Raw genomic sequence first — 26,283 nt, 5'->3', positions numbered from 1 at the left:
GTCTTTCTTGGTCATTTTCTTTTAAAGAAATGAAGCGTCGTAGGTGAATGCTCGCCGTATTCAAATGTTATCAGCTCAAAGCTGCAGGCACTGTGCAGCATCAAATATGCAGTATTAGGGATAATATCATCCATTTATCGAGGAAAAACCACTAAGTGCTGCTTTTCTGCTGGAACTCCTATGCGTGTGAACATACAAAGGCCTGGCATTTTGTCTTTCCTCTAATGTGGTTTGCTTTCAACTGCAGATGTTTGTATTATTCCTGTAAAGGTTTATTTTCCATGCTAAAAACACACTCTCTTTGTCTGTTTGAACGCACAAAAGCAGAGGATTTTTACAGACCTACATAGAGCCAAAACTGCTTGGTTGAAGTCTCTACATGCACCCGCAGGCATGCAGGAGTAATGGCTCTGCACACGGATGATCTCAGAATTTAAAAAAAAATCAAAAAACAAAGACATTATTGCACATCATTTGCAGGCTTATGTACTGAACTGTGCTTTCTTTGAAACATTCTTCACCCCCCACTTTGTTCCCATAAAGCTTTAACATGGCAATTGAACTCAGGAAGATCTGAAATCCTAATTCTTGTCTTATTACAGCTCTCTGATAAGCTGCCTTTGTTGTTGTTGTTGTTTTTTTTTCTATGCATGGTTGGGCTAATACATTCATTTCCTGTATTGGGATTTGTAAGTTATTATGCACAAAGACATCCTGTTACTAATTAAGATGTAAAGACAGGCAGTTCAAGGAATCTGGGCATTCAACCAAGGCTCAGAAACACAGTCCTTAAGGCCCTTTATCAGTGTGTGTGTGTAGGTGTGTTAATGTTTATGAATCTCACTTAATCTCGGAAAAATGTGTGCTTATAGCTTTTGTCTAAGCCAAGAAAACATTATTTAGTTTTTTTTTTTCTAATTCTAACCTTATGATTAGTCATTGTCATTGATTCATTTAGAATCTTTGCACATTTGTCAGTGATACCTTAGCAACCTTCCAGTTTTGGACCCAGGAGTGTGTAAAATTCTTAGAAAAACTATACGAATGATTGTTTTATCAAGTGTCAGAAGCGTGCTCAAGTGCATCAACCTAAATGTGTCAAGAAGCGCGCATCATAAATCATAATTTGCCGTTATTAACTGCGGTACAGCAGTGAGGGAACCTCGGCTACCATAGGAACAGGTTTAAGCTGTTGTGTTTCTCTCAGTCTCCCTCCTTGATGCAGCTTTAATTTGCCAAGCGCCTCTGTATCCACAAAATACAATGACTAGCCTTCACCTTTGTTGTCTAACAGGGATTTTGACTATGCAAAGACCAGGCTGGGGAGCTAGCATGCACAGCCCAGGCATTCTTTTACAGCAGTTGTTTCCTTTTCTTTGTTCTAGATTGATCCTTTGTAATCCCTTCTTTCCTCTTCTTTCCCTGTGCTTGATTCTCTCTTCACACTGTTCAATCTACTTATTCATTCATTTTCTCTTTCCATCTCTCTCTGTCCTCTCCCAAGTCTTAGGCTGTCATATCAAGCTGCTTGCCAAATAATTAGATAGGACATTTGTTTGAAACACATTTACAGATGGGTATTATCCTCTCTCATGGGCTTAATTTTAATCAGACATGACAACAGAATGTGTTTAGGATTTGCGAGATAGAAAAAAAGAGGAAGATGGATGAGAAGAGAGGACAACAGAGAGGGAGCAAGAGAATTTTCAACATGTTTAACTAGTGTGTAAACAGTTAGACATCCTCTGTGTGTTACTGATACACCGTATCTGTGCTGCCTATGTCTTCAATCATCCAAGTAGCTGACAGTTTCAGTGGAGTGTAAGTGAATTTTATAGGTACAAAATGTCAATATTGGCAGGAAAACAACTCAAAAACATGACAGAAATCCACACAATAACATCTGTCTACTACCTGCTCTACTATAAACTTCTTTATTGCAAGACCATTAACGAGGACGGTGTGATGATGGGATGTCATGGATAAGGTTTAAATAGTCCAGATGAGGTTTTGAGACTGGATGCTTTGTCCAGCCACCTTTGTCCAGTCACAATCACTTAAATTGCTGTGTTGCTCACTATGTTTTACAGTTGTCTTTGTTAACTTCTAACTTTCTGAGTGACAGAATGACAGGACCCTTTCAGAGGAAATGTGCAATTAAAACCTTCAGGTGTTGAACACAGGCAGAGCCAATGGAACAGTGATCTCCTTGTGAATGATTTTTTTATGAAATGGTGCCCTCTGAGAGTTGACTTCCTTTTTAATTTGGTAATAATTTACCTAAGGTCTGTGAATGTCAGTTGAATTACCTACTCCTGGTTTCACCACCTAATAATCCCATGTTGTCACATCTTCCATTTTTTGCTCATTCATCCTTGTATAAATACTCAATAGTCCTCTTTGCTCACCACCATATTGTCTTTGTCTGGCCTCAAGTAATCATCATTTTCAAATTATCCCTGCAACCTGTCCTCTTACTCAGTGTCACCTGGGATAGGCTCCAGCCCCCTTCAAGATGAAGCAGGTATGACACTGCATGCTCCTATATTTGTGCCTGTCTGTTTTTCTTAGCTTCCCTGCCTGTTTTTTGTATCAGCTTTCTCTCACTCTCCTCCTGAGTCCTGGGCTTAGGTCCTGTTTCCTGGGCTTTTACAATTAAAAGGTTTTTTTTTTTTTTTTTTTTTTTTTTATCTGAAGCTTGCAAGGTTACAGTAACATGAATCTATTCCAGTGATTTTCTAATCCTTTGGCCCCCCTGCACTGAAGAGTAATCAACTTGTGAGGTGAGGCCAGACAGTACAACACTGTGCCCCTCTCCTTCCTCTAATTAAATACTGGACTCTGTCCCACGACAAATTGAAAGAACTGACATTTTTTTATGGTATGCTGAGGTATTAACAAAATGCTAGGCTTTGGACTGTGCTCAGAGTGGAGCCTGCGTAGGTCGCTTGTTACTGCTGTATGCAGTCTGTGGATAACTGGAGGGAAAAGCTTGAGGTTTTATATGTTTGTGTTGTACACTATGAGAACAACTGTTTGGTAAGTGCAGGTTTAAAGTGTTCATCGACTGCACACCTACTCTCAAAGTCAATATGTGTGAGTGCACATGTGAATATACAGTATACGGGGGGGTGTTTTGACACATCTTTGTGTTTGAATCAAAGTCATGTGGATATGTTTGTGAGTTTTTGCTTGGACAGACAGAGCTCGCTCAGAAAATCCAAATCCTTTAGATTACTAAACTAACAGACAAGTGGAGGTCTCCAGTCAAATATAGATCTTTGTATCACAGTGGTGGGTTTTAAGTGTAACTCTACAGTGTTGTACATTGATATTTTTGTTAAATATATATTCATCTGATCGATAGTTACATGTGTGCATTGATTTGAAGACCTGACAGGGTTCAAAATTACACTTGCACAAATTTCTGTGTGTGCAGTTTCAATTCAGTCCAGCAGAGAGCAGTCTTTCATAACTGATATTAAAGTTGGCATTGCTGAGCTTTTCCAGCCGGTCTAAGGAGGTGATTACCACACTGATTCAGTGGAGCACAGATGAAATACAGATTTGTCAGTGACCTAATAGACATTAGTAGTATTCACATTCTTGAATCATTTAAAAATCATTTGAAAAAAGGGTAAAGTTTTATTATTGTTGATGGAAAAAAAGCTGTTACAGACAGCATTGAAGACCATAATAGCAAATGAGCTGTAAGATTTGATTTTTTTTCTACCATAGATCCTGCTTCTGACATTCACATCTATCATGAGACTTTAAAGAGTTTTTAGATTATCAGGATAGCTAGTGCACAAGACCAACACTGAGATGATGCTGCTTGTGTTCAGAAAGGGCAGGTAGATTATCTTAAAAGCTTGAATAAGGGCAACATCTTTTTCTTGATTCTTGAAGACGTTTCACTTCTCACCTGATTTTTTGGTTCTAAACTAGTTGGCGGGGAGTAAATATATTGCAACTCTTTATGTGGCAGGAGTTTCTGAGAAACTTAAAGGGATCTTCTCCAACACAGGACATTCTGGTGCATTTCAAACCCACGAACACCTGCAGACAGAGACTGGTTCACACAAAGGACTAAGCACCCAAACACAAACTGAGTGGCATCGTATATGCAGCCCAGTGCAGCGAGGAGTATCCAGACCTTTCTACAGGAGAGACCAAACAACAACATCACAAGCGCATAGCACAACACAGGACAGTCAGCTCCTCAGGTCAAGACTCAGCATTTCACTTACATCACGACTGGAAGAAACATCCTTGAACACAGGGGGTGGTCTCAGGTATCACCTTCCCAGCATCTACAATGCAAACTTGACTCTCCTCTCCAGACGGTTTCACAAACATTTGGATGTTGGATCTTGTGAAAAAAAATGTTTGTTCGGGCAGGTAAACATCTCACAGTGGAGAATGACCGAAACGACCCACACATTGGTCAGTGACATACATGTAAACTGAAGGACCTGCCAAGTGTGAACAGCCTTTTTACTACTTATAAGCTGATCCTCCCCACCAAGTAGTTTAGAACTGAAGAAGCCTTTTGGATGAGAGCTCAAACATCTTCAAGAATCAAGAAAAAAAAATCTAGCTGCCCTTATTCAAGCTCTTAGGATTACCATAACCTGGATGACTGAGAACCTACACTGACAGACAGGCAGATTAAAAAAGAGTCAGTGCAAGGGACTTGCAAGGGAATGTAGCAAATGACTCCACTGGGACATGCCAACACATGACGCAAAAGCCAAAGGAAAGGCTGCTTCAAAGACTTACTGTAGGTTGCATAACATACTGTTGATGAGGCATCCAAGATGTACTCTGGACCTATGTAGAAAGAAGTAAGAAAGAAGAGAAAAGAAGAAGAGAAGACAAGAAAAGAAAAGAGAAAGCCAGAGGCGATGATGACAATAATATGAGATATGATGAAGGAAATAGAAAGAGGAAGGATAGAGTCAGACAAAATGAAGGACACAAAAAATATAGTAATTAATAAAGATGGGGATGAGCATGAGTTGGAGGATGTAGAGGGGGGGTCAGGAAGAGATGAGACGCAAAAGAAGATCAAAAGAAGATTGTAATAAGTGGGTACAGAATTGAGGAAAGGAAAAACACAAAGAGGAACAATTGGAATACAAAATGACAGGAAGGGAGTGAAAATGAGAAAACCAAAGAAGAGAAGAAAGAAAATGAATCATTAGTTCAAGTCTTTGCAAGCTCTTCTCAGAGCCTCAGTCCCCGGGGTGGCGCGTCTTAAAGAATATCACAGCAGTAACTGAGTGTCCACAATACAAGTTATGTTGTAATTATTAGAGGTTACAAAGAGCACAGAGAGCAAAACAGTTGAACAGTTACTGATTCACAGTGAGGGTTACATCATCAAAGCCTGTCTTGGTCACATATCATTCCTTTCATCTCATCCCGGTTCCCAATACCCAACCCTAATGTAAGGAGAAACAAGTCCCTGAAGGCCACTTTGTCACATGTCAGATATGGTACAGTATGTACTGTATTATAATGTCTACGTGCTAGTTTGCTTACCTACAGTTTCTTAGTCTGCGGGGGGGTTTAAACTGATGAAAGGTAAGGAGATTTTCTTTTGCGTTTTCCAAAAGAAAGCAGAGTGTGACTGTGAATTCTACACTGCTGAACGTGTGCTTTTGCATTCGTCTCACTCATTCACCGCAGTTTCTCAAGTTACCCTAAGTCTGTGGGAAAAGGCTGGCCGTCTGTTTTAAAATCTGTGTTTGACAAACTGAGGATCAAGAACTGATTCAAGCTCTCAAAGAGCCACAGCTGCATTGCAAACCAGCTTTCACATGAGGTCTCTTTTTGTGGAGGAGGGAGGATGAAAGACACATGGGAACAGAGAAGTAGAGGAGCATTCGTGCTCACGATTGAAAGATTGATGGGAGGAGTGCTGCAACATCCGCCTGTGTTTTATCATTGCTACGTAAAAAAATCGTCATCAATGGAAAGAGTGTAAGTATTTCTGGAGAGAACCTCAGAAATCATTTCAAAACCATGGGCCAGAGCTTCTGTGGAGGGAATCAATTTGAAAATGTCATTCAATATTTCAAAAGTCCTGGTCCAATGAAGGATTTGTTTGCTACCTTCAGTCAAGATGATGTAATTCTGTACTTTTTTTTTCTTGCAAAAGACCAAAGCCAGGACTAACTGTGTTTACATGGACATAAGTGTCCAAGTTTTGAGAGAAATCTGGTCCTTCTTATCCCCGTGTGCACATTACAAATACTCGCGTCCTTGTTTTTTATTTCTGCAGGCTGTTTGTGCATGGATCTGCAGTACTTACAAACACAAACTGCTAATTCCGAGTTTATTTTTAAAATGTTTCTAAACAATAATGTTAAATTCATCGGACTTTGGCTGTTGACCTGATCTGCTCCGCTGTAACTGTCATCCTGTTAATTGCTCTGCTCTGGACTTAAATGGGTCAGCATTTTCAAGCTTTCACCCGGCCTAACTGACAAAGTATATTTAACTCCTTCATTACCAAATCTCAATACCTAAAAAGGATTTCTAGGTCAAGTTCTTCGGGATAACTTTGATCATGAATTGAAGCTTTATAAATAAAAGATGAGGTAAAATGTATTAAATAAGAAAATTTGCCTTTCTGTTACATCACTTGGCTAAAGCTGTGAATGCGTAAGTAGTGTCCCTACTTGTATGCCTGCGTCAGGTGTGTTCAAGCAACACCGAAACTGTCTCTTCTCTGACATTTTGAAATAATGTCAACATACTTTGAGAGTTTAGTCACGACCAAAAGAGGACAAATGTGGCCCTCATGTGATATACAAAATAAACATAAATGGGACTCTGGCAATACCAAAATTTTCTTTTTTTCTTATTTTCTTAGCCGGCTTGCTCATATGTGTATGTTCAGGTGTTATGTATGTCAAGTCGATTTATATCACCCATTTAAAAACAGCATAAGCTGACCAGAGCACTACACAGATTAAAATGGTATGACAATAACAATCAATATATGACAATTAAATAAAATGGTAAAGGCAATAAATATCATACAAAAATCAATTAAACATACGAAATTATATTGAAAGTGCGAGAATGGGAACATTCTCAGCACAAATGAAAGGCCAATGAAAAGAAATGGGATTTAAAAGTGGTTTGAGCAGCTTTAAAGGGATAGTTCGCCTCTTTTGACATGAAGCTGTATGACATCCCATATTAGCAATATCATTTATGAACATTGACTTACCCCCTGCTGCGTCCTGTGAGCCGAGTTCCAGCTGAGTTTTGGCTCAGCTGGAACTCAATGCGTCCAATGTAAACTGTGCAGACCGAAGAGCAGACCGAGCACTCCCTTGCTTCCGAGCAGTAAACACCGTAACAGGTGCGGCTATCACTAGGTGGCTGGACGCATTGATATCAAGGGAGGCAAAAATAGCGCCAAGCGATGTGAGGTCTTACTTTTTCATGCACAACGATTTTGTGATGCAAATGTATTACTCTTTTGAATGCATTTTGTTTTGAGAAGCAAGAAGCTTTATTTTTCTAGCCCCAGCCAACTAGCCGGACTACGTTCGTAAACGCCAAAACGAGGCTGGAACTCGGCTCACAGGACGCAGCGGGGGGTAAGTCAATGTTCATAAATGATATTGCTAATATGGGATGTCATACAGCTTCATGTCAAAAGAGGCGAACTATCCCTTTAACTAAGGGTAGTGGACTGTTCCATAGGTTGGGAGCAGCCACTGTAAAGGCTCGATCAACTCTAGTTTTAAAGCTCGTTTCTGGCACATTCAGGAAAAACAGAGTGGCTGACCTCGGCTCTCTGGATGGAGTGTAGAAAAGAAGCAGTTTGACGAGGTAAGGTGGTGCAAGTCTATTGAGGGATTTAAAAGTCAGCGATAAAATTTTAGAATCAACCCTGTAGCCAACGGGAGGTGAGTGGAGAAAGGACAGCACAAAAGTCATGTGGCCTCTCTTTTTCTTCCCTGTCAGGTCGCTGGGGGTTACATTCTGGACTAGTTGCAGGAAACTTTGTGTTGTTATTCATGTACAGCACTTTGTTTCAGCCTCGGCTGTTTTAAAGGTCTTTATAAATAAAGTTGAGTTGAGTTGAGTTGAAACGTATAGATAACTGGTGATTAACAGTGTAATGGCTAAATAATTACTGCTTTTGTAGGCATGCCCGGAAAGCTTCGTCAAACTCATCACACTTCTGACACACTCCACCCACCTGATATGTGGAGACAGGAGAGGCAGCAATGAAGGGTGTGATTGACGTCTGAGCAATCATCCGATTGGTGGAGATGCTATATGGTGAAGAGTAGAACCTATGGAGCATACAAGAAACATTTTCATCATCTATAACATCAAATACACTCAGAGAAGTGAAGTTAAACTGAAACAAGAACCATTTTGCATTGACAAAATTACATTGTAAGTCAAGAGACCTCTTTGCTATTACAGTATTTGCTCTCTGTATGTAGCAACATGTAAAGGTTTAAACTATCCAGTGCACTTCAAATCACCGCCTACAAAACGGATCAGACATCATCAAAGCTGTCATGGAAACACCAGATACCGAAGCTTCAATCTATCCCAAACCATAAAAAATGCCTTGAAATCAGACTTGACACTGCATTTGAGTACACATTATTTTACAAAGGAGTCTGCTCCACTGCTATGCATAATAATGATTTATCACCTTAATGTGTGAGTGGGTGAAATATTTCAATATTGCCCTTTACGCTCCCACCTACACATAAAGAGAAGGTTCCATTTGCAACATCTGCATTTGGTACAGTGTTTACTTCTCTCCCTATACCTTTGTTTGCCCTTGTGATTTTCAACCATCTCTTCTTTTTTCTCTGTTTCATTTCACCCCCTCAACCCTGCAGCGGTAGAATGCTGTGGCTCGCAGTGCTTTATTTATCATTGTGTACCTAGAAAGGACATGTTTCATCCGCCAGGCCGTGTTGCTGTGCCCGATCGATCCCAAAGTGTCTGTTGACTGAGTAATAGAGCGAGGGATGGGAGGCAAAGAGAGGGGCAGAGATAGAAAAAGAATTCCTCGTCTATCTGTCTCTAAAACAGCCACGATTCTCTAAACAGCTACTTGCTACAAATCAAGTGTTTCTTAATTGGGGGGAAAAGAAGTGCCTTTTTTAAAAAGGTTACTCCAAAATGTCATATAACTTGTTTGCAATATTCATTCATTGTTTGCTATATTCATTCTTTGAAATATATATTGACATGCAATACAATACAGAGCATACAGTGATGATAGTAGGGCTCAGCAATCAACCAAACCCTGAGAAAAAAACAATTGAGAGATTGCTAATATTCTCCTGTAACACAAGCACACACCTCATTTCAAGGGTGAAACGGCTTCCGGAGGAGTCTGTCTTGTGTTTTTGCTCTTTCTGTTTCACATCACATTTGTCCAGTAAGGGGCCAATTTAGTACCTCAGCTGGAAAAATGCAAAACCCTCCATTACAGTCGAACTATTGCAATCCAGGCTCTGCTGCTGCAGAGACATCTCAGACATCCAGATTTCCTGTCGGATTTTTAAGCTCCAATTGTTGCACTGAATGCCATGTATGGGTTGTAAGAATAGAGCTACAGTAGTTTCAAAATACAAACTGGTTCACCACAGGGTAGCAAGCCAGAGACATCTTATTAACTAGAAGCAGGTTCAGCTCTGGTTCATGTGCACATTGACTGTGTGCTCTGTCTAAGAAGCATTGACCCAAGTAGCTCAGATTACTTAAGTAGGACCATCATTTCCCTTTAAGCCTCTCAGTTCTGGATTATATTAATGTCCCCATAGGTTTCTTTGTGTTACATATAAGCAAACCACGATTCACAGTTTTGCGTTTTTTCTAAGGTAAAACCATGCATGTCTGAATTTAACTGCGCAGAGTTAAGTTTGGGATATATAGGACATTGAGACAACCTTTGTTTTCTTTGCTGTTTAACAGAACATATCTAATATGCTTTGATATTGTGAATATTGGTTCAAAGTTTAGGCTCTCAGCTTTATTTTCAGTGTATTAACATCCACATTTTAAAGAGGCTTTAGGAACAACAGCCCTTTAATTGGATTGGTGTGGTATTAATATACTCTAATTCAATATCATCAACATATGGAACCTTATTTTACAGGAGTTCAAATGTAATTAGAAAATTTTACAGAGAAGTATGTGCTATTTCTTTGTTATTTCTTCCTTAATAAATCAAGGACTTAAAAGTCTAGAGTTGATTCCAACTGTGGCATTTGCTTTTGGAAGCTGCTGCCAACATGCAGTCAAAGGAGCTCTCAGTGCAAGTGAAACAGACCGTTTTTGGGCTGCAAAAAGAAAAAAAAAAGAATCCATCAGAGAGATAGCAGGAGTGGACAAATCAACTGATTCCTGTACATACCGAGGAAAAAAGTAAAAACCGCATAGCACTGCAACAAAAAAGACTGATCTCCAGGTAGACAGCAGTGGTGGATTCTTAAAGCAGGCTTCTTAAAAAGTAAAAACCTTCATAACAGTCACATGAGGGAAGGCTTACCATTACCCTTAATACCCTACAGAGAAGACTGAACAATGTTTCATTATTTATATAAATGCAGAAACACAGCATGAAAATCTACAGTGACTACACCCCATGAATCAATGTCTTGTAGATCTTTTAGCAACTAGTTGAAGTAATTGTTTTCTTTACAACGTTGCTTCCGTTCATCGAGGTTTGTAAACATTTATCTATTCAGAGCTCCCTTAAGCTCAAACCATAGCATTTCAATCAGGTTGAGCTTTTTGACTTTTACTGGGTCATTACAACATCTTGATTCCTTTCTTTTTGAGGCATTCTGTTGTAGATTTGCTGCTGTGTTGGGGATGATTGTCTTCCTCTGGATCTACTATTGGCCAAGTTGTAGCTGTCAGACAGATCGCCTCACATTTGACTCGAATACTTTGCTCAACAGAGGAATGCGTGGTCGGCTTGCTGACTGCAAGGTGCCCAGGTCCTTTGGCTGCAAAAAAGCTCAAATCATCACAGTGCTTGACATGGACTGCTGTTATGAGGTGTTTGTGGTGCTATGTTGAATTTGGATTTCACTAAACATGACCAGCTGGGGCCTTTCTGTGTGAAGTTTGCATGTTCTCCCCGTGTATGCGTGGGTTCTCTCCGGGTACTCCGGCTTCCTCCCACTGTCCAAAAAGCATGCATGTTAGGTTAATTGGTGACTCTAAAATTGTTCTTAGGAGTGAGTGTGAGTGTGTGTGGTTGTTTGTCTGGTTTGTCTCTGTGTGGCCCTGTGATGGACTGGCGACCTGTCCAGGGTGTACCCCGCCTCTCGCCCCATGACCGCTGGGATAGGCTCCAGCCCCCCCGCGACCCAACAGCTGGATTCAGCGGATTTAGAAAATGGATGGATGGATGCCTTTGTGCATTCTGACCGAACATCTTCGATTTGCTCTCATCTGTCCAAAGGAAATAGTTCCAGAAGTCTTGCAGTATGGTCAGAGGCAACTTTACAAACTTAAGCTGCACGGTCATGTTCTTTTTTTTTTTTTTTTTATCAGCGGAGACTTTCTTCTTTGACCCGTGCTTTTCTAATTGTATCGTAAAGTACTTTAGCATTTAATATGCTAAAAGAGGCCTGTAGAGTCGGAGATGTGGCTCATCAAGAGAGACATAACAATTTAATTTTGCTCTTTGTTTTTTGTTTTTTTTGTAGTTTATATCTATTGAATTTGTCCAATTATATGTAAATTTCCACATATACAAAAGCTGTAAATTCTGAATCCTTCCACCAACGGCAAGAGATAGATTCTTTCAACATGCATGTGTATTCTAAATATGTTTTGCATATAGCTAAGATGACCACAAGATGTACAACAGTTCATAAACTTTTCTAGATCTAAATGATTTCAGCCATTGACACAATTTGAATTTGACAGGTAGGGAGAAACACACGTGGACCTAAGCTGGAGACCTAAACAAACCTGTAAATGTATTGATGATGAGAAAAGAAAATCTCTTACTCATAATGCAGTGGTATTGATCCACCTTTTTGACAATACAGGTAATACATGACTAGCATTATAGATACTGTATTACTGTCACTGATGAATACAAATGAGGGAAAACAACAGGGTTATTCAATATGGTTCTCTGATTGTGTTTATTGTATTTTTCATTAGACTGATGTGTATTGAGAGAAAGAAGTAGTAGGCAGAGGACAGATCCAAGGTTATTGATGGAGGCTATTAGGCCTCAGCAGCAACCTGTCAATGGGGACGCCAGCACAGCCGTTTAAACAATGCACTAAACATGTAATTGCAAGCAGAACATTAATACGGGATTGAATTTAACCTCTGGTTTGATCTAAGTGCTCTGTCAGGAGTTTGCCATGAAAATTTTTTGTGAATGATTCAGTGATGATCTCAGTGACTTTAGTAGAGAAAATGGCAAGTGTGAAAATAAAAGAGGGGTTTAGGATTCAGAGAACTTGAGAAAAAAAAATACAATGAAAAAGTGAATGTTTTATCTTGATTACAGAGAGGACAGGCTTCAAGCCAAAGCAGTGTGGCCAATAGGGACACATGTTTGCAATGATTTTACACTTGTGTTGGATGCTAAAAACCAGCTGTCCTTAAGTTCAGAGAGACGAGCAAATCTGTAACTGATTCGTAACCTTCCCTCTCCTTGGGCTGACTTTAGTTTTGCCTTTGCTCTTTTCTTGACCCTGCTCAGCTCTCTATCTTTATTCAAAACCATTCCCTCCCTGTATTTTGCTTCTCTAATTAGCTGCATTAGCATTTCACAGTCATTTGGTACTTTGCCGGAAGGAGCGTAGACGACCTCGGAAGAGAGGTTGGAGAGGGCTTAAACACTGCAAGCACACAGATGCTTGCGTGCAAGCATGCGTTTATGCATGCACAAAGACACACATACACTAACACACACAAAAAGACACCAGAGATAACTGAAACTAAAGCAGCTGCTTGGAAACAAAGAGCGGGAATGACAGGAAGAAAGGCACCAGTCAACAAAAGTCCCAAAAACGTCCAAAACAGTCGCAATTCAATTTAGCACATGAGACCAAGCAAGAAACTTTTAAGCAGAGATGAAGAATGCAAGGGGAAGCAAAATGGAGATCAAACTGTGAAAACTGGGAAAGAGATGATAAAAGAATGTAGGACTGGGCTGACTAGAGGAGGAGTAGAGGAACGCGGAGCTGGAGGGAATCATCTCCTGGGATCACATCACCAGAAGCATTCCTAGCAGACAAGACCAATCTCCAATTTCCCCCTGAAACAGGCAGACACTCTGCATTCAGCTTAGGAGCACTGCAGATAGCTGTGGCTGACGAAAGTCTTACAGTGGCACTGCAACACCGCCTAACTTCCCTGTCTAATTAAAACCAACATGTCTGACAGCTTGAATACATAGGTGCATAAGTAAATGCTCCATCTGCATTAGTTAGAGACAGATCGACATAGCAAATGTGTATGAGTGTTAACAACCAATGTGTTTTTGTCAGTTTGAGTATGCATATACAGTATGCGTAGCCTCATTTGCATGGAAGTGCTTTTGTACACATCGCTGCTTCACTGCTGATGGTTGGCTGATGTGTGTGTTAAACAAAGGTGGGATCAGCAGAATAATTAGTGACAGGTCAGGGTGCCAGGCTTGGGTATAAAAGGAGCATCCAACAAAGGCTTAGTCTGAATGGATTGTAGGTAATCCATTTGTGTTAAACTCCATCATAAAATCACCTACTGTATCATTTGTTGGTTAACTTTGGTTATGCTTTATTGTGCTTTATTGGTTGTGCTTTATTTTATCAAAAATAAAACCTTAAAACTTCAGACAGTTTGTAAATATAAGAGGAAAAATTTCCACCTACCCATTCTGCATTGCTGTGGGATCATACGTTAACGCCATTCCACTCTGTTTGGAGGGAAGAAAGACAGAAACAAACAATTTGTGTTTAAGCCTCTTGTGTTTTTATTTTGAAGCATTAATTGTTCTTTGCTGGTGTAACATTAGAATTTGATTTAACCATGGATGCATTATGAAACAACAGGTTTCATGGGCAAATAAAATGCAAATGGCCCCGAACTCATCCTACAGAAAACCAACACATCTACACTGAAAGACGCACTAAACAGACAAGAACCATGCAGATGCAATTTGGGTCTATTTCATGTATCTGACTGTGTATCATGATGTTTTCTATGATTGTGCTTTTCTGTATGGTTGTTTAATGTCTGATTTGGATTTCGGATAGTTTAGTTGAGGTAATTTTTTAGGGGCTTGTTGAGTCTTTGTGTTGATTTGTGTTACATCTGTTCGTTTACATGAATTTTGTATGCCACATAGTTTCCAGTATTTAGTGTCTCTGTTACTCTGGGAAATGCATAACAGGTCTTGGATAAATCAAGGTCCCCCTGCCTCCTTTTCCCCCTGGCCAATCAGTGATGCATTCAGAAACACAGAGAGTAGAAAGAAAAATCTGGAAAAGATTTTGAAAAATAGCTTCACTTAAAATTTCCAAAAGTGTGAGGAATACATCGACCTGATAACAGACAATGTTCTCAGTAGCCCAAAAATCCAAAAAGAACTAATTAAATGCTCCAACAGTTTAATAAAATCATTGCCTGGATAAGGTTAAAGCACACATCTGCATTATATTATCATCAGAGGAAACTCTAAGTTACAACAGTGTATTTCAGTATTGTCTTTGCATATTCCCAGTCTGTCTCATCTTTTTTGTAGTGTTTAAATAAGAGAATGTACGTCACATTGCAAAGTTTGATTAAGATCTTCATGCAATTGACTGCCTCTTGGCAATTTTGGAGCAAACTGAAAGAAACAACAACGTCTTAGTGATTTTATCTTTATTTTTCTCCACATCTCTCTCTCCCTGTTCCCCATCTTCTTCTCTCTGCAGCCTTCCACAAGTCATTTGTAAGTTGTTCTGTGCTCCACACATGGCTTTTCTCTCCAAATTAGTGCATGTATTAAAGGATGGCCTGGCGGTGAACTTTACTGCAATTTTGGGTTTCTCCTCAAACACAACTGACTGAAAAGGCAATAAAAGAATTGAAAAAAAAGAACAGCTCTTAAAATAATCTTATTGAAAGCAGGTAAAAACTGTATTAGCAACGTGAAAGAGTACTACTTTTCACCTTGGTAAATATTTTTATTCAGTGCTTTTTCCCTGTCAGTCTATTCAGACTGTCTTTTGCTTCTGAGCCAGAGCTTAAGATCAGCACCTTTTTTTTACATTAACAGTGAAAAACCAGCAAAAATTACTCAGCTGCATGTCTACCCTATGTGTGGCTCTCTGAACAAATGCACGTTTGAGGGATTGTGTGTGTGTAATATGTACACATGTCATTCTCCCAAGGCCAAGATCATTTAGGAAAGAGTGGACTCCCGGAGATTAGAATTGGTCGACTGAGCGTGAGGGCGCAGTTAAGCACCTCAAAGCATCTCCACGACCAGATGTCTCTATTAGTCAGCCTTGACTCTGAGACCTGGCTCCGGCAAATACGTAAACCTCTGACATGATGTTTCAGGGCCAAATGAGACTTGTCAGGACTTGGACCACTGACAAATGGGTGGAAACCTCACTGAAAGCACTGATCATTTATTTATCACTGTTTGTTCGTATAAATAATAAACTCAACTGCAATCTATGCCTGGTATACATAGACACCCACGAAGGTCAGGCATAAACATGGCAACATTCTGTTATTATTATGGGGGCTCTTGTCGCAGCACAGTCGCAGGCCTGGTGCCATTTAATTCCACTTCACTACCCTGCTCTCTCCCAACCTCCATGTAATGCGAGCGCTAGAAAAACTGCACTCTGTGTGTGGGAGGCGACATTATTATTCACTTTCGCTTGCTCTGTAAATTAAAGCTTTGGTATCGACACTAAAAATCTGAACTCCCTCATTGTGCAATAGTCAGTCTGCTTTCAATTCTCTGTACTAAGCTGGATTTCTTCTGAAGATGACAGTCTGGAGGTGGTGGCTTCAAAAAAGACAAAAACAAATTGGCATTGTGGTCTTTCAGACTATTTATTCCAAGTTTTTATGTCAGCATTCATATTGTCAGCAGCATCGCAAATTCAGCGTACATTATATCAGTGGAAATGAAAGCTGATAATGACCCTGGAAGGAATTTAAACTCTGTTGTAAGATGTTCGAAAGAAACTGAAACTGAGCAGTGTGGCCAGAGATTGAAAATATTTCTAAGCAGCTACAAACACTGACTCATAGGAAGCAGACCGGTCTGTTGTAGTAATGTTTGTGTTTTGTTAAGATTACTGTTATTTTTTGGCTCTGAAATTGAGTAGGACATGCTGTGAAAGAAGATTGTGGGTATGCCGTAGCAAAACTTACAGCTAAGTTAGAAAAACAACACTTTTGGTTTTGTTAGCTGCGCCATCTATTCCTCCCCAGAATTGGGGCCACATGCATAAAGAGTGTGCAGATTTGTGACTAAAACTTGTTGTACGCACAAAAACACAGCATATGCATTCTTCTTCGCCTGAGTTATAAAGCCCTGTGTGTATGTATCGTTCTCTTTCATAAATCTCAGTAATCGAGAAACAAACTATGGACATGCACACACCTGATTTCCACTCCCACGTTCAGCCATGAATTAATACGGACACTCCCCTAATTTGTCATTGGAATAATAAGACGTTGTTTGGTATCGCAACTAAAATCGCATGACAATGAAAGCGAGAATTTAAAAATAAATCAGCTTTACTAAATATGAAACTGAGACACTTATTAGTAAAGCAAGAGAAAATGTGATCTCAGATCTGTGATCTGTGATCACAAAAAGAACAAAAAATTGCAGAATTAAGGAAAGTAACAAGTGATTTGCTCTGTAAGCTCAAAGTAAATGACCCTGTAGAGTTGAGAAACAAATGGTCGGATTGTAACCAGTAACCTAAACATGCATGAAGTCACACATCACATCAGGGCTATTGTGAAGGACTCTTCCAGGTTCATCTGCAACGGATGAACGCACAGCCTGTGCAGTACACAGTCACAGAGATGTACAAATGGATCATGGTATGTTTGGTGTATTCTTTAAACAGCCTTGTGGAAGCCAAGGCAATCTTACAAATGAAAATCAGAATGATCTCAAAATATTCGTTTTCTTTTTTAAAGTCTCGTTAGAGAAGTCATCCACAGTTGTTACGAGTGACAAACGGCTGCAGTCATCTATAGCGCCCACTGTGAGCGTAAATAAGAGTATATTGTGAAAACTGACGATGGGAAACAAAATCTGAAAAAAAAAAATCACACTAAGCATGCTCCTTGGAATCGTCTTTTTCGTTTCAAGGTGAATTGTGTGGCCTCTATTTTCATTTCCACCTCATATCAGGGTTACGTTTCTATGAGAAATGTGTACGCATGGCCTGAAGAATGTGTGAGTTGCACACATTCTTACCTTAAATTCTTCTCTTATAAATACCAGTGCGAGTGGATGGAAAATACATACAGGTTTTGTGTGTACGCATCATTTATGTATCTGGCCCCTTATCTTCTAATTCTGATTGTGAATTGTGAAAAACATGGCTCCTGTGTTACCATTTCCTAAACTACTGTGTCTGATAAAGCGAATATTTTATGGACGCCACTGGTGAGGTTTTTCTCTTTACAAAAATAAAATCCTAAGCCTCACCTCTCCTTCCCGTGTCCATGGTCGACCATTCTGGGGATATTTGACCTGGGTCTGTCTCTTTTTCTGGCCTCCATCAGCAAACTTGCACAGCAGAGGCTCTGCAGGAGCTACAGAGTGAGACATACAGAGAGGGAGACAAGGACAAGAAAAGAGATGGATTATGCATCTTGATAGCAAGTTGAGAAAAAAATAAAAAGCATTTTTCAAAGATTAGATTTACAGACTGGGTGTTATGGTGGGGCTTATACAAAAATATTACATGAATCAGTTGACCCTGCAAAACTGCACTTCATCTCTTTCAAGTATCTCCTCCAGCTCTTATCAAAATATCTAGACAACAGCTTTATCGCACCATCTCTACAACTCCTACAACCATGCTTTCTCAAAAACAGCCTCGACATGGAAACAAAGCCACAGGCTCCTCATCAAAGCATGTCGAGTATGGTTCAAAAAACAAAGCAAACAGGCACACTCAATATGGTAAATAACTCCACATAGTTTGACCTCAGGGTAATAGATGGCGATTGTAATCACTATGAATAAAACACGGTTCTTTTCTGGACCAGGGAAAGCAGAAAGGCTTGATTACAAATAGGATTAAGTGTGTGTGTGTGTGTGTGTGACCTCTCATACAAAGGTTCACCAAACTTTAACTTCAACCAGCGGAGCTCTAAAAAAAAAGAGGGAAAAGAGGCTGATTGGGGTGTTATTATTCTGAACAAAAAAGCTAAATCTGTGTATTGAATTGAATCTATTTTAAGGACATATTTTTGGAAATTGTTACAAAGCAAGTCAGCTTCTGTCCTATGGACAGAACAATGGCTTCTGTTTCTGAAAAATGCTTCAGCAACAGCATGACTTAAAGGGGAACTCCGGGGCATTTGAAGCGCATTTCCATTGCTAGAGGTTGTCAAATACTGATAGTAGGACTCAGAGAGGTGCAAATCTGCGCTCCCTGTGTGGAGATAGCGCTGTTCGCACAGCGTGTCATGCGAGGCTAATACGTGGTGGCTAAGGGGCAACTGCTAACCCTTCCACGTAAAACAACAACTTGCACACAGCAGAAACGTCACACCACTTTATAAACCATCCAACAATAAAGTCACAAGCCTTACCATCAAAACCAAATGCATGGTTCTCACATTACTGGCATGGGGACGTTACAAAACAACTTTATAAACAGCATGTAACTCACCGGCTGGTTGTAGGCTCGCGCATGTGAAAGCCCAAAAGAGTCGATGGACGATAATCCCATATACAAAGCAATTATCTTCTCTAGAAAAACTGCGTTCAAGTATTTAAAACATTACAACAATACATGCCCAGTAATATTGCATTTGGTTTTGATGGTAAGGCTTGTGACTTTATTGTTGGATGGTTTATAAAGTGGTGTGACGTTTCTGCTGTGTGCAAGTTGTTGTTTTACGTGGAAGGGTTAGCAGTTGCCCCTTAGCCATCATGTATTAGCCTCGCATGACACGCTGTGCGAACAGCGCTATCTCCACACAGGGAGCGCAGATTTGCACCTCTCTGTGTCCTAATATCAGTATTTGACAACCTCTAGCAATGGAAACGCGCTTCAAATGCCCCGGAGTTCCCCTTTAACAATCATTAAAAAAAAAAAAAAAACAGAACACTAATATAAGACATTTCATAGCTTATGTAATTAGATAATCCTTTATTTCATGTGACCTGTGATGCTCGGGACAACTTTGTAGCATTTTTATAAACTAAAGAAATAAATGGATGAACTTAGCTGATATTCAACCATTGGGTCGAATTAAATGAATTCATAGTGAAAATAATTGTTTGCACTTCCCCCCAAAGAAGGTCTTAACATGTAATTAGAAAATGTACACTTTTATAATACAAACAGTTTGTGGCACAAAATAGAATTGTTCACACTGGAGTAGCTATGTGGGTGCGACCGGTCACAATTTCGAAAGATCATTTTCACTGTATACTATAATAGTGATAATATCCAATATCCAACAACACATACAGTAATGTGTGAAGGCCACCACTCATTTCTTGAAATTTTGCTTTCAAGCAGCCAGACTGTCTTGCAGTCTTTTAAAGTGGTCTCGAGCAATAGCTCTCCAGACTTTCTGAAGGTCTTTCAAGGATTTCCTTTGAACATTTGCTGCTTTTTCAGTCATGTCCTTATGCCTGACTATTTTCAGAGGGATGTGCTCGTTTTGTTTGTTAAGTCATTTACTCTGACCGATGAATCATTTAAGCATAAATAAGGCAGCTAACTTAAGTGATCAACCAGTGTATTTTTAGGCACTTTGTTACTAGCAGCCTGTCACAAAGACACATAATTTGTCCCAATTCCTTTAGCTGTGTCTACAAAAATGCCAAAGATAACGGAGTTTGACAGATATAAAAAATTATTTTTGCACCAACAAAGTATTCCTAAAGAGCTATTAGCCAAAAATTGAGGTATATCTCTACATGCTGTGCAGTGAGTCCTTATGAAATTAAAGGACACTGGGTAGAAGACAAAACAGTTGACAGGACTAAAAGACCTGACACAGGACTTCAGAGTAGATCTGACTTTCAGTTGATCCATCTACTGTTGGCTGAAGCCTCATCAGAAATGGTCTCGATGGAAGGGTGGCTGTCAAGAAGCCATTCTTAAGCATGGAAAACAGGGGGAAAATGCTGAGGTATGCCAAATGACACAAGAATTGGACTGAAAATCAGTGGCAACAGGTCTTATGGAGGGATGAATCCTCCCCAAAGCCCAGACCTCAACATGAGATGAGATCATCTTGACAGAGATGCTCCCTACCAGGAGCATGTAGCTCTGGAGATCACTAGACCACGCAGGCCCTTCCGCCACGGCAAGGAAGGGGAAATTTAAAATTCTTTATGGAAATTATGGACGCTGTATCTTCTAGACTAAAGAGGAGAGGGTCCATTTGGCTTGTTGTCAGCACCTTAATTCAAAAGCCTGCATCTCTGAATCATGGCATCTGCCATCCTGCAGTCTGTTGTCAGAAAAGATTAGACTACAATGGTCTATTGTCATTTGGTAACTTATGGCAATAATTGTTTATTTAACAAAATATAGCAAGATATTGGTGTAAATCCATTGTAAATTTACAGTAATTCCTTACAATGGATGTCAACAGAAAGGCCCCTCAGTAACTTTTTAACCTGATAATTTAATACAGTAAGCAACCCAGTTTTAAAGATTGCCTCTTGCTTGTTGCTTTCATACATCCACCATCATCCTCCGCCATTCCTGCATCACTGAAACGGCTACGAATTTGTCATGTCTTCCTTAGCTGGCAGTGATCTCGAACTATCAAAAGTCAAATCCTTATCTCTGTGTGTAGTAAAAAACGAAAGACTTTTTTAAAAGCCACAGCAAGCTCTGAATAAATTCTGCTTCATAGTGCGTATACCGACTCGCATATTATGAATGCCAAAATAAACTACGCAATTATCTCGCCTACTTCAGATAAAATGTTTCTTCATAGCTGTAAACTAGAAAATGAGAAGATGTGGAAAAAACTATGCAGAGCTTGGAGATTGAGATTAAAGAACTCGGAGGAGTGCTCCAAAGGTAAACAGATGTAGAAACACAGTTCTGTGTGATTGAATTGCATTTAAGATCACTGTACTTTGTCATCGAAGTGTTTTAAGTAGGCCACACTGTGACCCGCTGTCATCATCCTTTGCTAATAACTTTTCTGATTCACATCTGTTTAGTCCTGCATTTTTGGAATGCATATATTAGGTTGTCATTATGTATGCATGTGTGTATGTATCGCCACAAAAAGTCTTTTGTAATAACTTCATGAAAAACATGTGCTTTGTCTCAAGAAACACTAAGATATTATATAACCTCACAGAGTATGATGGTGTTTTTAAAATGATGGAAACGCATGGAAATTAACAACGTTTCTTGAAACTCTGAAGCCATTAGAAGAAAAGAAAAAAAATCAATAACTAAATATAATTTTTATGCACTCCCACTTGTGTACACCCCATTAATGTAAACTGAGAAGATTAGCCAAATTAGTTTAATAATAAATGTACATTTGAGAATCAATTTCCATATACAAAGGAAATGAGGTGTCATGTAAAGGTTTCGGAAACTTTGGTTCATTTCCAGTGAGCAACTACATTTGTGTCCCTTAACTACACAGGGCAGTTATCACTGTCATTTTCAGCCACAGTTTAATTAGGTTCAGGCAGCAGCAGCGACGGTTACATTTAGAAAAAGACTGGTTTGATCAAAAATAGTGCTTTTTTTCTTGTTTGCGTACTTATAAAATCATCAATTTCAAGTGGTGGAGTCATCATATCAGCCTGAAAACAGGACTCCACCACTCTGATAGAAACAACAATGGAGGAGAGGCTTATTGCTTTTAGTGCTGAGACATAATTCTAATGTTAACGTTTGGACTATTATTAATGTAGATTAACTGAATCGTAATTTAAGCAGAATTTAAGCGATGCATGGTTTCAGATTACTGTAAAACACATGACAAATGACTGAAACTTTAAGAATATAAGAAAATATTTGCCAGCTGTATTGACACACACAATATACATACTTAAAGGCTGCATCTGTGCTCTGTTGATGTGTTGTTGTACTGGAGTGACAGACAGAGAAAGACACAAATATGACAGCTGAAAACATTTTAAGCTTATTTTCTCGCCTGTATTCTCTCTAAAGTACCACACAAAGACAGTTGAAACTGCAACTGATCTAAAATAACTGCCATATATATTGCATAAAACTGATAAACTGAATCTGTTACTTTTATTCTGCTGCCTTATCATTCACACATAATAAGGTTTATGTTTCTGGGCTTTAGTCAAATCATAATTTGGGGCTACTTGGATATGAGTAAGGCCAAAAAACACTAAGTAGTGCATTAAAAGTTATGAATACTGTATATGTATCTTCTCTTGATGTAATGTTTGTCTGTTGACGAATGACGAATGAACAAATTTCTGAATTTTAGCTTGTCCATTCACTTCCTTCGTTTATTTTATATTAACAGTTAGTAAAATGACATCACATCTCTGTGGAGAGATAAGTGAGACATTGCCCTTATTCTCTTTTGTTTGAGCCCTGTACTGTATAGTCACACATAAAAACAAGAATATAGAATTGAATTTAATAGTTCTTTTTACACAAGCTTGTAAAATGGCTCTTTTCTTTAAACAATGGCCAAGGGCTTCAGACCAGTATTTGCATCCACAGAGACACCCACACAGACACATACATCATTAATGTTAGAATGTGCTGGTTGCTTTGGCGCATTTGTAGCTTGAATTTAGACCGCTGCAGGAGTCTTTTCTTTAGTCAGGCAGGACATATGTATACAAAATTAATTCTATTGGAAAATTGAATATTTTGAAAGAAACAACTTATACAATTTTCCATTTGATTTTATATATGTATATATATATAAACAACATATATATATAAATATATATATATATATATGATTTTGTTGGCTGTTTGTGACTTTGTCTGTGCTTTAGATAAGGGGCACAAAGCGTACTGCTCAGATACTGGTAGATAGTTATTGAAAAAAAAGAATAATTTTAAGGGCTCTGTAAAAAAGGGCTACATCACCATTAATCACCTACAAGCACTGTTTCAAACATGATCTAATGTGTGCCTGTCCAAATATGTCAGAAGAAATCAAGAAAATAACAAATTTCAACAACTTTTATTTAAGTCTCTCTAGATTAAGTGCTATTGATTGTTTTCACATTCAGAGAAAGAAAAATCTGTCATTCCTGTACAAATGGACAAATCAGAAAAATTGGTATTGCAAACCAGAATTTCAATGGAGCACAAGTGGTACAAGGACTGCAATTGGATATGAATTAACCAGTATTGGCTTACTGTCAAAAAGTTCAAAAGCCCATACAGTAGCCGTACTGCAACGTGCAGCATCACAACTACCTTCAAGAGTCCTAAAAGTGACCCTCACTTCCACACAATTAGAGGTCAACAACAAGATTACATCAGCTAGTGAAAAGATTACCCAGGAAAAGCTACTGAAATTGCTGCATCACGTACATTTTCCAGCTTTCTTTCACAGTCACCTTTCTATAAATGCAGCTACTGGTAAGATACCATGTAATTTCTGTTATTCAAGATTAATCCTTGTTTATTTGAAACTAACACGACCCACCCACACACTGAGCTACAATCTACTGTCTTATGTATAGTCACTACATGGAGTCACTGTTGCTAAACAGCGTAAGGTGTTGCCAAGACCCACAAGGGCAGGTAATTGAAGTGAAAAGAGAAATCACTCGACAAAACAAATGTGTTTTTTTCACATTGGAAACACTTGCACGTCTAGCTAAGGATTTTTTGTATTTTCTTCCCATATCACAACAGCAATAAGCAATGAAAACATGATAAAAAGGTATGAAAACAGCAAGAGTTCAAAACTGCTGCATTTACTCAGTCACAACGTGGACCATGAGATTGATCACTGCATGTCTGAATGGTTACAAGTGAATGCAGTGAGGTAAAAGAAAGAATAAAAACTAGTTGGAAATAGTTTTCGGTCTGTGGCATTTCATGTTTAAATGCCAGGACATGCTTATTGGTGGCAGAGTTGGTGGCTGTTACTGTGAAGAGTAGATTACATGCTGTTACCAGTTACTGGAGCTGTGGGATATTGAAAATTGCAGTAGGGCACTAAAGAAAATGTTGAAACTCCAGCAGAGCAAACAAACATTTTAGTTGTGACGAAAGGCTCATAGAGAGAAGAGAAGAAAACAGAGGTAAAGAAAACATGGGGGAGGATGAAACACACGTATTTCTCCAGTTACACCTGGTTTGGTGGATAATATATACTGTGACTAACTGCTGTAAACTTACAATGAGTTAACAACAGATTCTTACCTCACAACAAGAATAGGTTACAGTTAAATTTTTGCATTCAGCTTACAAATAACAGCAAATAATAATAATTTATCAGAATACAACCCCACTCTCACTCACACCATGGGCCAGATTTATAGACGGTCTGTGCCTGCTGTGAAACCTGTTTTGGTGTTGAAAAGTAATGACCTGTAATACGAAAAAGAATGTGGTTCTACATAAGTGCATAAAAGACGCTAACTCAATTATATTTCTGCCTCACTTTTGCATAATATTTACAGGTATTTCCCTTTTAGAGCAAAACATCAATATTTAAATGATTCACACAGCACAGTTTACTAAGCTTTGTGCTACGCAGTTAACTGCAGATTGTGCTGCTGTATCAACATTTTACATTCATGCATTTAGCAGACGCTTTTATCCAAAGCGAGGAGAATTAACAATCCAGTATATTTTAAAGAACAATTTACAGCTAGACCACCTATACCTATGCTTAGGTTAGCTAAGTTCAGTTCAAGAGTTCAAGAGATACTGAAACTGAAAAAAGGACCCTCAAATTTGTGCTTGACATGGCTGATTGTTGCTGTGAGGAAGAGGCACAAGTGCTGAGCAACATTGGCAGAATGGGAGAGAATCTATGTGGTGGAAAGAATAAGCTGTTCTCCATTTGTGTAAACTCATTTAGAATCTCTAAAGAAGATGTTATCAGAACAACTGCCAAGCCACATAATTCTTGATTTACTGGAGGAAATACAAGACAACATAGAATCTCAGACTTGGAGGCATGTCACAACTGCTGCACCAAAACCTTTTGCAGCGCTTCATTTTCTGTTCTCTGTTTGTTTGCTTTTTTTTTTTTGTTTGAACTGACAAACCTTAACTTCTGTAGCTTGGACGTCATTTTCTGCACTTCACACCTGCCTTATTCCTTTACAATCAGGAACCTTAAGAAATAATGGCAAATTTGAAATTTGTCTTTGAAACTTATTGTGGTGGCAGTCTTTTTTGATCAGAGCCAAAGCGCACATCTTAAATATTTCTACTGAACGGGTAATCCAGTTCGTACTTATATGGCCTGTGTTGTAATAATAAATAAGTTGTTATTTTCCATGTTGATCGGGTCCGGTTTGTTTGTGACTCCATGCTAATTTACACCGCTGCTGTTAAACTGGTAGACCAGTGCAGTGGGATTAACGATGACCCCTGTTGTTACACAGATCAGTATATTTAAATAAGTAATTTGCTCTTGAAGAGATTTGGGATCAAAAACCAGAAACTACCTACTGAGTAAATTCTGTTCTAGGGACACTTAGCGACCACCTCACTGGCTTAAACTATAGAGAGACTGGGTAATATAATCTTATGAAGTTCAGTAATATTAACGAGGATACTAAATTAGAAATGTATGTATCATATTATTTATTTTACACAGTAGAGTAGGGTTAATGACTCTATGATTGTACTACAAATGTAATAGCGACACATTTTAATACCCTTTAAAAAATAAACAGTGACGTGCTAGTAGGTAAGGTAAACCAAATGAACCAAATTACAGAAAATACAGTAGTATACTAACATTTCATATCACATTAGATGCATCGGAAAATAACAGCAACATTTATGTGTCTCCTTCTGGTGTCTTAGTGTTATTTTACAGTGAAGGTTTCTTTTTTCCTTACAGTGAAGTGAATAT

General features: G+C 38.9%; 1 protein-coding gene across 3 annotated transcripts in view; it reads right to left on the bottom strand.

Moving 5' to 3' along the window:
- The window catches only part of LOC142379799 (RNA-binding motif, single-stranded-interacting protein 3-like), a 138,799-nt gene that overhangs the window by 8,023 nt on the left and 104,493 nt on the right, over positions 1-26,283 (bottom strand). For all 3 annotated transcript variants that reach the window (XM_075465074.1, XM_075465072.1, XM_075465075.1), the window contains 4 exons: positions 17,711-17,817; positions 13,902-13,945; positions 8,231-8,327; positions 4,783-4,833 (listed from right to left, as the gene is read on the bottom strand). In XM_075465074.1, the coding sequence (XP_075321189.1) occupies positions 4,783-4,833; positions 8,231-8,327; positions 13,902-13,945; positions 17,711-17,817 (299 nt within the window). The remainder of the gene's footprint in view (positions 1-4,782; positions 4,834-8,230; positions 8,328-13,901; positions 13,946-17,710; positions 17,818-26,283) is intronic.

This window comes from Odontesthes bonariensis, chromosome 5 (assembly GCF_027942865.1).
Source record: "Odontesthes bonariensis isolate fOdoBon6 chromosome 5, fOdoBon6.hap1, whole genome shotgun sequence".
Taxonomy (NCBI): domain Eukaryota; kingdom Metazoa; phylum Chordata; class Actinopteri; order Atheriniformes; family Atherinopsidae; genus Odontesthes; species Odontesthes bonariensis.
The sequence above is the reverse complement of the archived record's forward strand: the minus strand, read 5'-3'. Positions and strand labels throughout refer to the sequence as shown.